Raw genomic sequence first — 14,096 nt, forward strand, 5'->3', positions numbered from 1 at the left:
TGCTGCTCTGTAGCTGAAAGGTATGGAACAATTGGCAGGAAATGAACCCAATAATACAGCACAGCTTTAAATGAAGGCTTGGAAGGAAACAATAAACCAAGAAATGGAAACCAATGGACCAATACTTTTTCCACCTTTATAAAGGTAAATATTTAATCATACAACGTAGTTTTTTGCAACGATATGACCCTTCTGTGTCTATGAGAGGAAGTGATGACTCTGCGTTAAAGAAAACAGAAGAGTCAAGTTCCCATGAACGTAGTTGTTGCGCAATTTCAGACTGATAGCATTTCCTGACTTCCTTTTAGACTTCCTAGAAGACTGTCTTCATTCATGTTTCTGATCCAGTTAATATCCTTTAACCCAAGTGGCAGAGCTACAGCAGATCTTTGTATGAACTCCGCAAAGGTGAACAGAGGGAGCATGGGCTGCAGCTTGCAAACTAGTGAAGACACAACAGCTCACTAACATACAGGACCCCCAGGGACTTAATGGTTCAGCAGCAGGAAATGTTAAAAACACCAGCAGCACAACTCCCAGCTTCTGATTAGTCGAGCTGATTACATTCAGCGTATACATGGTGTTTGGGATTTGTCTGGCAGCGTTGACGAAAGTGTGAGAGCACACGACAAGCTGCCAAAGGGCTCCTGATTACTGAGCAGAAAATAGAGACCTAGTGGAAAGTAATCTGTCTACGGCAGCTGGCAAAACACACAATGAACCAAACGAGTCTCCTGAACTGAACGATTGATACAGAGAGGAAATGCATCTTTAGGTTTCAGTTACAGTGACCAGAAAGTTAAATTAACACAATCTAAACAGAGAAAAAAGCTGCACTCTGAGTTGAGCATGGAACCCAAACATCATTTTAAGGTGTGCACATATTTAATTAAGTGGAATCACTTATGGGGTTAAATTAATTGCGTTTGATCTCCACCCTCCTGTGCAAAACCTGACACAAGCAAATATTTGATGTAAGCAAACTTTAAACGCCAGTATTTGACTTTTAACCTGCGGCTGAAATATGTTTTTTACTTACTTTGCGCTGAGGTGGTGGGAACATTTCACCAGGAGCTTCATGCAGTGGACTGCAATGATTCCCATAACCAGGAGACTGACTGGTCCAAGCTGAAAACAAGAAGACCGAGCTACATAAATAATAATAACAACCAGGGTTTCTGCAGGTTTCACCAATTCTAGTTTAAGACCATTATTAAAGGAATTTAAGATCTTTATCTCCACAGAAACATTTAAACATTGTACAGCTAACCGCCAATAGATTTACACTTATCCATGAAAGACGCAAAAAGTTAAATACCTAGCTAGTTTTTTCTAACTATCTAGAAAGGGTATGTTAGCAATGAGTTAGCGGTAGCCTGAACTGTTAGGAGTCACAGAATGAAATGATGATGTCTGAGTGCAACTCAAACTTTTGACTGACAGAAAAGTCCAGTGAGAAAAAAAAAAAATACTCAGAATACACAAGATTAAATAGTTCTGTCGAAACAAAATTTAGGACCAATGAATTAAAGGCCAACTTACCTTTTTAAATGAATTTAAGATATTTTAAGGCCTTAAAAAATAAATACATGAATTTACTAATTCTTAAGAATGCGCAGACACACTGAACAGCAAGTATTATTATTAAATAAATAACCAAATAACAAATTCAGCTAATAGTAATGTGTTTGGACAAGGAGAGAACCCACCAAGGCATACTGAGAACATGCAAACTCCATGTAAAAACAACCCAGGCTAGAAGTCTTGTATATTCTCGTAGGTCCTTACTGCGAGTTAAGTGATACTTAACTGTATCACAAACTGTAAACACAAACTTAAATGTGTAGATCTAAAATCTAAACAAAACTTAACATTAAGGAAAGTCTATGTGGAAACCATTCAGAATTTCAAAAGCTCATGTTCAAGATGCAGACAGGAATTTAACAGACTTGAAATCTGGAGAGCTGAAACATGATCAGTCCTGCTCAGCCTCATCTCATCTTCAACAAAGCCAGAACATGAGAAGTTTAGGCGTGGTTTATTTTAACAAGGAAGCCACTTACACACACTGTGCTTAAAAGCATACAAGTTAGATGATTGAAGGGTAGACTCAATATGCTCTGGGAACTTAACTCCACTGTCCTAAACAAGAAACTTACAGTAGTTCAGCATACTATGTGAATGAACAAGTTTGAATTGTTAAAAACTTTTTTTAAACCACTTATTGTAGGAAAAGAGAAAAAGAGCTGCAATATTTTCCCAAGAAGCCAGAGTTTTGTAGCAGGCATACAATTCATACTTTAAAATTATCCATTAGCACAGGACAGATGAGTTTTCTGAAGCATTGTGACAATGATGTTTCAGGACCCTATAAAAGTAGCTCATAGAGCTTTGAAACACAAACTCTGATATAAAAAAAATGTGCTTTTTACATTCAGACGACCAAAACAGAAAAAGTTAATGGATAAAATAATACAGTTGGCATTTACCCATACTAAAACAGCTTATGTGATCAAACACCACCAGGACGAACAAATCATATACAGCATCATGACTAAGTCAACAATTCAAAGAACAACAATTCTCTTTACTTGTTGCACAAGCAAGATTTCTTATTACACTGACCACAATTTGCAACTTGTAGATGTTTTGTTTTGATACCAGGTGCCTCTGAAAGTCTGAAAAGTGCCGCTGCTGCGTCTCTGTCTTTCATCCAGCTGAAAGGGACGCAAGCAGAATCTAATTTTTAAAGGCCAGGTTTTACCTGGAACGACTGAACAATAGCATCTTTGTGCTTACCACCAGTCCGGCATTTTTCACAGCCAGAGGCAGCCCCAGCAGACCAGTACCGATGTTCCCCTTCAGAAGGTGGATCAGAGTCTGACAGAAACTGAAAAATTGCAGAAAAAAAAACTGTTTAGAAGCCGTTCTGAATGACAGTTCTTAGTGAACTGTTTGAATGCATTTCACTCACGAGGTTCCTGTTCTTCCCCCGATCCGCTCATAGTTCCGCTGTGGTCTGGATGACTCAGAATTAGATGGAAACAGAGAGTCCAGTTCTGATGGGTTTTGATCAGAGAAGAGAGAACCTGCCACACGGAGGGAACAAGTGAAGAGAAAGACATTTACATTAGAGCTCTAGAAAATAAATACATATTGAAATGTTTGTCAACTTCATACTCATAGTTATGTGTAAAGTCCAACACGTAACACTATTATATTTTTCTTATTCTATTCTTAAATTACTCCCTTTTGCATGTAAATCACACAGTTTGTGTTAAGTGTGTGAAGCTAAAAAATAAGGTCTGTGTGAACATTTCCATCTGCACATAATGGGAATGAAAGTTATTAGTTTCAGGCTTTTAATTTGTTGCTTTTTTTATGACTAATTGATAACATACATCAATCAATTTTAGTAAATGCTAAATACATAAATTACAAGCACAAAATTAAATCCATTAGTTGCTGAAATGTTGCTAAGCAAGTTGATCACTTCTCCCAACAATCAGACATTCATGACAATGATGGGGTGTATGTAAACTTTTGCACAAATCTTTATTGATCTTTAACAGAAATATATTCCATGTTTCTTCACATCTTTACGTCCAACTGCGTCGAGGTCTTGCTTGCAGCATGAGCTGGTTCACCACAAACAACTTTCATATTAGAGAAGTCATGTGTCAAACCTAGTTACAGGAAATAATCCATACTATTTAGGATTCACAAGACATCCCACACAAACGTTTCAATTCAAAACTGAATATACTTTTAGACACTGAACATGCAAAGGAAATACAGACACATTCATTCTGCTGAAAGTTTATCACCTCATTTGTTTGATATCAAGTGTGCACTGAGGTCAGTGCTCATAAAAATAGATAAACTGAAACCTCATGACTTCATCAGAAACCAGTTTAATGCAGAGATTCCAGTCCTTTTGGAGGGCAGCTGACTCTAATGAACAAGAAACAGAAGACTTTGTTTGGTCGTGATGAAAACGAACAACGATACGAAGCTCTGCAGCTGCAGACTGATGCATGCCTGCCGACATATTTTCAATAAAAACACCAAACGGGTCACCGCAGCAGCAGCTAGACTCCAGAAAATCAGTACAGTTCATTAGCTATATTGGAACAAAGAATGCGTCATCTCAGTGTGAAGACGGACTTTAAAATGAAAGGAAGGCCCATCTTTAAAAGATCCATCCAGTCAGAAACCTGTTTATTAAGACAGCAACGTTGATACTCGTGACTCTGGCACAACAAGAATAGTCAGTGGTCTGAAATGAGTAAATTAAGTTTACTGCCTTACAAAAGGTGGTGTATAAAATTTGCATCAAGATCAAAAGTTGCATTTTTTCTCAAAAAGTTTTGAGTTAAATTAATATAGAATGAAAAAAAAAGATTCTTTTTGGAGGCATCCTACTAGAAACATTTTAGGCCTAACTCTCATGTAACTTATGCCAGAACAGCAAAGGAAGAAATGTTTCACTGAGAGATTTAATCTACAACACTGACCAGATGCTGAGTCTTTAATCATTAATAAACATGCAAACCTAAAATGCTCCATTTGTCTTTGTCATTCTTATTGGTAATGACAAGCTAAAATTCAGAAAAATTGTATTTACCACATTGGAGCATTAAAAAGCGTATTTAATATAAAAAAATGTTATGTGATGGGGAAGGCTAATAACGAGACTGTTCAACAAAGACTCACCAACACCATCCACATGACTCTAAACTACAAAATGCCATTGCTAAAGAAGGTGTCTGTTCTCAAAGTGCTGTGTCACGATATTTTCAAGAAAGGTTAAGTGGAAGGAAAAAGTATGGTAAAATGGGTGAGCGACATGGACTTAGAATTTTATCACGATATTTTGTGATAACATAGCATGCTAAAAATTCAAGTTTTTTAAATAAATTATCTATTGAAGATAATTCACTGAGATACACAAGTAATAATGAAACAAATGTTTGTGACCTCCTGCCGAAGAAGACACAAGCCAGCCAGCCAGGCCATCAGACCTCTCATCTCATAAATGAAATAAAAGCTGCTTTGATGATTCAGTGGGATTACATGTAATCTGTCTGCGACCAAGTTCATTCTGTCTCATACTGCAACAACAGAAAGAATATTTTACCTTCCAAGTTTTATGATCTTGATTACATATTTCCTACCGTCTGCTCTGCCATCCACATCGCTGGATGCCATCTTGGTGGGTCGGGTGGCGCTCGCGGGTGCACGGGTGTCGTTTCTCCCAGCCTCACAGATCCCGATGCAGCAAAGATAAACGGCTCAGCATCGACAGCTTCTAACTGTGAAAACATGGCGATGATTGTGCTGTTAGATGCAGCAACTCCAGGAAAACACGAAGGAGTTCCAGCGCAAAGGCAGATTGTGTAAAATGTTGCATTAATAACTGCAGCTTAGAAAGGATGCAAAAACAGTGGAAAAAATATAAAAGTCCTACTTTTCAAAAGTCTAAAAAACTCCAAAATTCTATACTATGAATTAAAAGAACTTCTTAATAATTAGAACAAAGTTTCTGACGTCTTCCTGTCAGAACTGAACATGTAAACAGAACGTGAGTGTGGACCTCACATGCTTCTTTATGCCAGAACTGTTGTCGTCAGAATGCTGAGCTCAGCACCTGACCTGACCATGACAGTCCTTATTCAATATTTAAATGTTTCTGTGGAGAAAAAAACTTGACTGAACAGAATGTGTCTGGAACAGAACAGACTCAATATATGTAAACAGAACATGATTAAAAAGAGAAAAACACCTACACAGTAAATTATAACCTTTCACTATTTTTGTTTCTTGAAGCAGAGAAAAACAGTGAAATGCTAAGGAAGTATTGATCTCGGTAAATATAACACAAATTGACAAAGAAGTGCTTCAAAAATTCCACTGTTGTACTGAATTCTAATTATTTTTCATCTGCAGGTAAAATCAAAATAACCTGCACTTTTCCAGTTATTAAAGCACAATGAAAATAGAAATATTACGTGTGTTTTAGTAGATTTCATGCAAAACTTTTATTTTTTTCTTTTTTGAATGGAAACAAAGCTTGCACCTGTTCAAGCAGGTCCAATATTTCTCACATTTTGGCCCAAATAGCAAAGAAAAATACCCTCCTACCAGGCACCAATTGCATTGAATTTATCTGATCCACTGAAATAGAGAGCTAATCTCGAAGTGCCTCTCCCATCTTTAAGGCTCCTATAGTCACTATCAGGGAGGATCCAGGCCAAATAAACCCAGATGTTATGCAAGACGAGCACAATGGACGGAAATTCAAACAGATCCCGTTTGGCATCTGCTGTATAATTAAACAGGACTTTGTTTGAAGACTTTGCTGTGCACCTGTCTGCTAATAGCTGCAAAAAAGTCAAAAGGTTTAGGAAACAACCCGTCTACATATTTAGTGAGCTGAACTGTTAAGAAATCAGGAACAAACAGAAAGTTTTAAACCACAACTTCCTGTGTAACAAAACAGTATTTTCTAAGCTAAAGTCTACTTAAGTGCAGCTATACAGCAACTTTTACATGCATCCCTTCTCCAACACACGCATTAAATGAATGGCTGGTTAAAAGAGGTGAAGAACATACTGGTGAGGGAATTCAGCCATTATTCAGTTGTGCTGGAAATGAGATGCAGCTAAAGTTGCAGCTAAGAAGCTGTCAAGGACCCTGGTATGGCAAGTCTGTATGTGCATGACAGAATGTATAAAAACAATCCTGCGTGAAATAAAAATAGAATTTAAAATTCCAGGGAGATGGAAATGTAGCGTTAAAACCTTTTTTTATTTTTAAATGATTTTACTGATTTTAGAAGACTCCATAACCCAGGTTATAGGAAAAACACCATCAGATCATTAGTGAATGATAAAACAAATCTATTTCTTATCTTCTATCTATGTAGGCGTTTCTCTTTAAAAACAATATACTGACATTTTAAAAAGTAGAAGTTTCAAACCCCTACAATATTGCTTGTTCCTGATTGCAATAACAATTTTAGTTCTTGCTTACAAGATCAAAATTTGTAAAAGCTTGTAGGTTTTATGATTGCAAAAAGCAGTGGATTAAGTGGAAACTAAAAGAAGTGACGGCAGAATCATGCTGTGTGGAGGCCATCCATTACTCGTCGTAAGGCAGGGGTCTCAAACTCCAGTCCTCGAGGGCCTACAGTTTTTAGATGTGCCACAGGTACAAAACACTGGAATGAAATGGCTTAATTACCTCCTCCTTGTGTAGATCAGATCTCCAGAGCCTTGCTAATGACCTAATTATTCTATTCAGGTGTGGTGCAGCAGAGGCACATCTAAAAGTTGCAGGACTGCGGCCCTCCAGGACTGGAGTTTGAGACCATTGTCTTAAGGCAAAGTTTGAAAAACTATTTGGGAAGTTAAACGCAGTCTGCTACTTAGCAGAGTACTTATCCTACATTTATGGATAGAATGAAAATAAAAATGACTAAATGGTATACATAACATTATACAACAATTATAAAATTGATGAAATCATCAATGTTGAATTGCTGTTTTTATTTTATAATAACAGTAATACAATCATGTTGGACATTTTGATTTTCATGTTGTTTAACGTTTTCCATGATACAGTCTTATTTTTATTGAAGATCATCCTGCTTCCTGAAAGTCACACGACTCAAATTAGTCAAATGACTAAGAACGTACCTTGTTGGGTGCATTAATCCACCCAAAAAGAGTGAAAACACTGATCTTTGCAGTCAAACGTCCCAAAATAAAAAGAGAAACTATAGCCCACTCTTAAAACAGATAACTCTGTCAGATTAGGGTGCGGCCAAACCACAGCAACTTTGTCCAAGTGTAAGACTTCATTTCCAGTCGGAAGCATTTTCCAGTGAAAGTAGTTCGTTCTCCTTTGATGAGAACAAGCAGACATACAAGCTGCAGACCGTATGCAGATTAACGCGGTAATCCTTTCAATATTGCCGGTAATCTTTGGTCAGGAAGACGTGCAGGTTGTCAAAGCGGACATGAAGCTGATAACCGGGGAAACGATCAGGTGAATCGTGTTTTGAGACAACGAACTGCCCCGGGCTAAAGGTACCGGGGTAATACAAAGCTAGGAAGTCTCCAGGGTGGGATGTACACTTAAATATAAGATACACTGAATTACCAGCTTCAGATATTGTCACTTAATAAAACATCAAGAAGTTAAAGAGGGACTAAACTGATGTACCGCAACCAGATAGCGTTAGCCAACATTAGCTGAAGGTTTCGATGCCATCTTTGAGTTCGCAAACAGCAGCGCGGGTCATCATAACACACCGGCATACCTTAATGATATATCTCGGCCACCGTCCCTCTGCTTTCCTGCTTCAGTCTTTATCTGGATGACCTGACCGCAGGAGCTCCTACGCTCTTATCACTGCTGAAAAGGAGCGCTGGCCGAGGTGCTGTACACAGATTGCAAATTAGAGTCGGTCCTATTTAACAAACAGCCGTGAGGTCACATGACACGAGTCCCGGCAGACGCAACCAACGACGTTCCACGTTTTGTTGCTACAGAGTCGGAAACCTCTCCCGTAAAATAAGGACGGTTTCTTATCATGTGAGGGAAACGAAAATTATGCCTATAATATTAGCAGATTTTGGCACAACTAGCTAAATAAATAAATGTTACAGAGTTTGCACTGCATTTGATTTTTGTTTGTTTGGTTTTTGCAAATGTTTCGATTAAAGAAAAATACTTTTTTTAATATCCAAAGCAACAAGAAGTTCCTGGTTTTGACCGCTGAAGAGAGGGAGAACCGGGTACATTGGGATGGATAATAATAATAACAATAATAATAAAAATAATAACAATAATAATAATAATAATAATCGTTTTTAATGTTATTGCAACGTCATATTAAAAAGCTTTTATTTTGAAAAATAAAAGCGGTTAGGAGAGAGACACGGTTAGGATGATGGTCAGTGAGAATTTAAAAACAATTTTAAGGCGAACCATTAACCCAAAGTGCCTAAAAGAGATACTAGTTTAAGACCATGATACAAAATCAAAACTTTAATGATTTTGGCCAGAAATGTTGGACAAATATTATTTATTTTACATAACTGAATGGTTTCCGTCAAGTTTTTCAAAATAAAATGAAACTGTGGCAAACCGGAAGTGTGTAGCTTTACGTCACGTTGTTTTATTTAATTTAGGATGTTTGCTTGAACTTCATATGCCAACACGTAATGTTGGCATATGAACATGTGAACATATGTTTAAAAAATTTAACATACATTTATTTTTTTATATAAGCAAACCAAAATCTTTCATAGTACATTGTCTTTTATTACTTTACGCCCTTTCAATACCGGATATCCTGTTATGCTGCTATAGTTAGCTTGAAAGTAGTCAATCCTACAGGTAGTATCCTGTTTTTCAGGTTTTTGTACTCTTTGGCGACATTTCCAAGTTGATAAAAATAAAAAACCCGGAGTTGGTCAGCTCGCTAAGCGCGAAACGTCACTGACAATATGACTGTGAGTTACTTTTAAGTAATTTCAGCTTGTTCCTGGACGTGTTTTAGCTTTACTACGTGGCAAATGCTTTTAGTTTAGCCTTCAACAAACTAAGACTCCATACGTCCCCCAGCTGGACCGTTTATTAGTCACGGGTTATGTAACAACCATTAAAAATAATAAGCCAGTTCGTTTAGCATTAAGTATGATTAAGAATTGCCGTCATCACAACAGATGATATTCTGGGTTGTAGTTGGTTCATATAAGGGGAACTGGGCTGCTATAATGTCTAGGAATTTTTGGATTTTGCTGTAAATATTTTCATGTCTGGACCAGTATAATTGAAAACATTTGTATTTTTAAGCTTTGTTCTATTTTGCATTGCTTACTTCAGGAATGTCCGATCCCCCCCTCCAATCAGATCAGTTTTACTCTTCTTATAAAATAAAATGCATATACTAGCCACAATGGTAACTTTTTTTACTTCATCTTCTCATTAGACTTTTAATTAATCATTAACCTGTTTTTAAAGAACCACAAATGTACTTCTCAACGAATTAAAACAATATCAAAGAGTCAATATAATCTAGAAATTCAGTTGTACTTCGAAAGAAATTTCCTTAACCTCTTGCTGAAAATTGCTACATTTCAATCTTAGAATATTTTTCTCAGACTCTATTGCAGTAGTTTTCTATTCATCATGAAATTTTAAATTTACAGCTAAATAAATCCTCTGTCTGTCACAGAAGCACGAGTTTGAGGTGGCGATGACCTGTGAAGGGTGCTCTGGAGCTGTTACTAGAATCCTCAACAAGCTTGGAGGTAAGACCGACACATCTCTGTCATCTTCTGTTAAACTTTCATTTCTGGTTTCTCCTCTCATTCCTTCTAATTTTTTTGGCAGTCATCCACTGCACAAAATGCACACATTTACAAATAATATCGATGTTAAAAATGTTGTGCAGGAAGTTTGTGTTTCACAGGAGATGAAAAGGAAAATAAAAAACTGATAACATCAAAAGACACAGAATTGGTTACAATAGGAGAAGAAACAAAGAAGACAGAAATGACAAAGCATTACGTCTAAACAGGGAATAGTGTTAGGGATATGTTCTATGATTGACTTTGTGTGAAAATATAATTGCAATGGTTATGCAGGATGACAATGATATAAAACACTCTGGAATGCCCCCTTCAGAATGGATGAAAGCCATTATAATTTTTGAGTGGCCTAGTCAAAGTCTGGATTTAAATCTTATTTAAACATTGTAGCATTAATCACAAGCCATTCATGCTTGAAAACTCTCCAATTAAGAATGATTCTGCAGACCAGATTGTGCCAAAGTTTCTTCATAGCAATATTAAAGATTCATTGAAAGTTGTTGCTGTCTTATTCTATGTAACATCTTTTTTCTTATTTATTTTCTACAAATTAATTTTCACTTTTTATGACAACTTACAGTTCTGTGCAAACAAATCCTAATTTGAGTTTTGTGAGAAGGTAATTCATATCAATGCAAACGGGTCTTTAACACTGCATGCCAGAGACAGATCAAGAAATGCTTACAGGCAGCTTGTATTGCTTCCACTCGTGACTTCTTTGCTCCTAGTGTTGACTCAGCCGGTCGGTCACCTGATGCTGAACAGCTTGTTTGTTTCACTTTTATTTGACTTGGTCATTAAATTGCTTAGAAGCCAAATTTCAGTTCCATTTTTCAATTTTGTTCCAGTCCCACATTCTAAGCTGTGACTTTTCAACAAAATAAAGAAAATCTATTCTTCAAAACCTCCTTCACAGTCAGGTCAAAGAGAGCTGAAAAATCTTTCATCCATATTAGAAAGAGAAGCAGATGTAAAGAAGAATTTCTGTTTGTTTCCAGTCAGTTGAATGAACAATGTTTCTACTTCTGTTTTCGGCTCTCAGATGTGAAGTTTGAGATCGACCTGCCCAAGAAGCTGGTTTGGATTGAGTCAGACAAGGATGTGGATGTTCTCATGGAGACGCTGAAGAAATGTGGAAAGGAAGTCAAGTATAACGGCACTAAATGAAGAAGTCTGCTTCCTCTGTTTAACAGGTGACACTATGCTGACAATAGAGTTAAAGTCCATGTTCATGTTAATGATTGCTGTAAAGACCTTTAGCTTTTTCTTGATGCGTTTGTGAATTAAAACATAGTCTGCAAAAAATCTGCATACATTTAATGTTTGTGAAACTGTTTAAACTGTATTCATTACTTAAAGGTGAAATGTTGAATTATGTTTTGTTTTAGGAAACCCTGCTGCTGTAAAGTGAAGAATTAAGCTAGACTTGAAATCAATTACCAGGAGACCCCAAAGATGCCACGCCTCATCAACCCATATGCTTGGAAATTGACCTGGGAGGCAAACTCTCTCAGATTGAGCCCCCTCATTTCAAGTTGACAGTTGGCAAATAGCTCTTGGTGGAGGATGCTGTCATGCATTTAGGTTTGGGAAAAAAACTTCTAATTTCTGTCCTGGATTGATTGTTGGATGTTTTTGCGGTGGTATAAAATTTTGTATTTGAAATCCTGTTCTTTATCCAATTTGCTATAATTTTCACGTTGTGTTTTGGGCCTTAGTGTAAGAGCCAGAGTGGGACGCCCCCTGCAGTTTGGAAGACTTTCAGTTGAAGCTTAAAGAATGTCTGTTACTGTTTGTGGTGAACATTCTCTTAAACCTGTTAAACGATCCAGATAGTCTTCCTTCAGAGCAGTTCAAGAACATTCCCTGTAAGCGTTTTAAATAAAATGAACTGTTGCTCCTTTTGCTTTTACGTTGACTCAGTATTATTGACAGCAAATGTTATCCGACACTGCTTCGTGGATAATATCTTTAGTTATAATTTGGGGTGGAAAGATAACCATGTTTTACCGTTTAAGGACTACCACTTTTTTACACTACAAGTCATCAGACATTGTATAAATCATAATCATGTAGATTCGATTACTGGCATTTGTGTATCTGTGTTTATATTACCACCTTCCTTCTCCCGAAGTAAATAAATTTGATTCTCAGACTGTCATATTCACGCACAATGGAAATAAAATCAATTATGTGTCAAACCTGTCCCTGTATTTTATTAGATCTATGCCAGCCACTACTCTTGGCGTGAAAGCAGTTTTCTCAGATTTTTTCAGGACAGACATGCTGCCATTTACATACAGTTTGAGTTGTTTTAATTTTATGATTTTTTCATTATGTTTGCACTGAACCTAACCTTAGGAGACGTTTATCAAGCTAAGGTGTCATCTTGAATCTACATTTCAACCACCAGGAGGCACTGTGGGACAAATATGCTTCAAGTGTGGAAAATGTTTTAATGAAAGAATGCCTCCCACTTCAGATGTTTGAGTTTTTCTGAAGTGGACAGAGATTGGTTGCGGAGGGAAACCAGTGTTCTATATAAATCAATCCAGAGGTTTGCCAAATTCATAAAACAAATTCATAAAATCCTGTGAAACATGTTAACTTGATTCTTTCAAGATAAGCTGCATTATTTAACACCTCTAAGCTAATGTCTGTATATATCACATTAATATGGAAGTTTATATGTGGAAGATACAGTATCCTAAATTTAAAAAATAAGCCATAGAATGGTTTAGATCCCACTACAAATATTGCAATTTATGTATCACATAGAAGAATTTGAACAGCACCTTTTTCAGTGAGAGCCACTCAATATGAAAGGGTAATACAGAAGATCCAACCATGGTGTCCATAGACAGGATGAACGGGGATCTGGATCAAATCCAGATCCAGGCCTTTTCATAAAAGACAATATCAGCACTGATGAAGGATTCAGCAGAAGAATAAAAGTCCAAATAAAGTGCAGTACTGTATGGTTCTGCTATAGATGATCATGCTGTTTGCACAGACAGCCAAGGAAAAGAACGGATTAGAGGGTGTAACCTTAAAAAGCAATAAGATATGTGTTTTGTGTGTGTGTGTTTTTTTTATGTGTGCACCTGGCAGAGGTGGATTTCCTTCTCTTTGTCACTATTTTAACTGTTTTCTTTTTTTTGAAAGCATTAATATTGCTTATCAGGACCTCTTTCAGAGGTTTTTATAAAGTTCATTAAAGTTTATGGTTGTAATGTGGAAAAGTGTGAAAAATTCAAGGACGGACTTGAGGGATTTTTGTTTGTTTGGTTTTTTGGAAGGCACTGGATATTTAGTGTGCTAGACATTTTAAGCTGCTTTATACCAAGCACATCTTGTAAGTATTTCACACACAATTAATGCTGAAATTAATAAATAAAGTCCATGCTGCACTTCTGTTCTTTAGCATCTCGAGGTCCCAGGCCTGCCATAGTTGAGTTTGCCATTTGATTCTGAGATGTCTCATCACTGGATAAAAACATAACGATAACCCTCTAAATGCTTTCTGAATTATTTTCAGGTGATTTTAAATGACTGAACTGATCCTGCTTGCTGTTTTACTTCCAGGTCTTTTTTTTTTTTTTTTGCTGAAAAAGAGCCTGATGACGTACGACAGCCATTGTGAAATTGTATGAAAAATGAATGATAATTTAAACAGACCATCTCCTGTTTACAGTCATTACAAAATGTTTT

The 14,096-nt window shown here is 36.8% G+C and overlaps 2 protein-coding genes across 2 annotated transcripts in view; one reads left to right on the forward strand and one right to left on the reverse strand.

The window, feature by feature from the left end:
- LOC102228387 (proton-coupled amino acid transporter 1-like) overlaps positions 1–8,521 on the reverse strand; it is a 38,200-nt gene extending 29,679 nt beyond the window's left edge. Inside the window, exons 1-5 of the mRNA XM_005808632.3 lie at positions 8,327–8,521; positions 5,178–5,315; positions 2,975–3,089; positions 2,800–2,890; positions 1,040–1,128 (exon numbers count right to left, since the gene is read on the reverse strand). Of these exons, the coding sequence (XP_005808689.1) occupies positions 1,040–1,128; positions 2,800–2,890; positions 2,975–3,089; positions 5,178–5,211 (329 nt within the window). The 5' untranslated portion in view covers positions 5,212–5,315; positions 8,327–8,521. The remainder of the gene's footprint in view (positions 1–1,039; positions 1,129–2,799; positions 2,891–2,974; positions 3,090–5,177; positions 5,316–8,326) is intronic.
- Positions 8,522–9,360: 839 nt separating this feature from the next.
- On the forward strand, positions 9,361–12,590 carry atox1 (antioxidant 1 copper chaperone). Its single transcript, XM_005808620.3, has 4 exons — positions 9,361–9,524; positions 10,250–10,325; positions 11,428–11,578; positions 11,774–12,590. Exons 1-3 carry the CDS (start codon positions 9,519–9,521, stop codon positions 11,550–11,552), a joined length of 207 nt encoding a protein of 68 aa, XP_005808677.1. The 5' UTR covers positions 9,361–9,518; the 3' UTR covers positions 11,553–11,578; positions 11,774–12,590.
- Positions 12,591–14,096: the final 1,506 nt, after the last annotated feature.

Source organism: Xiphophorus maculatus, chromosome 23 (genome assembly GCF_002775205.1).
Source record: "Xiphophorus maculatus strain JP 163 A chromosome 23, X_maculatus-5.0-male, whole genome shotgun sequence".
NCBI lineage: Eukaryota > Metazoa > Chordata > Actinopteri > Cyprinodontiformes > Poeciliidae > Xiphophorus > Xiphophorus maculatus.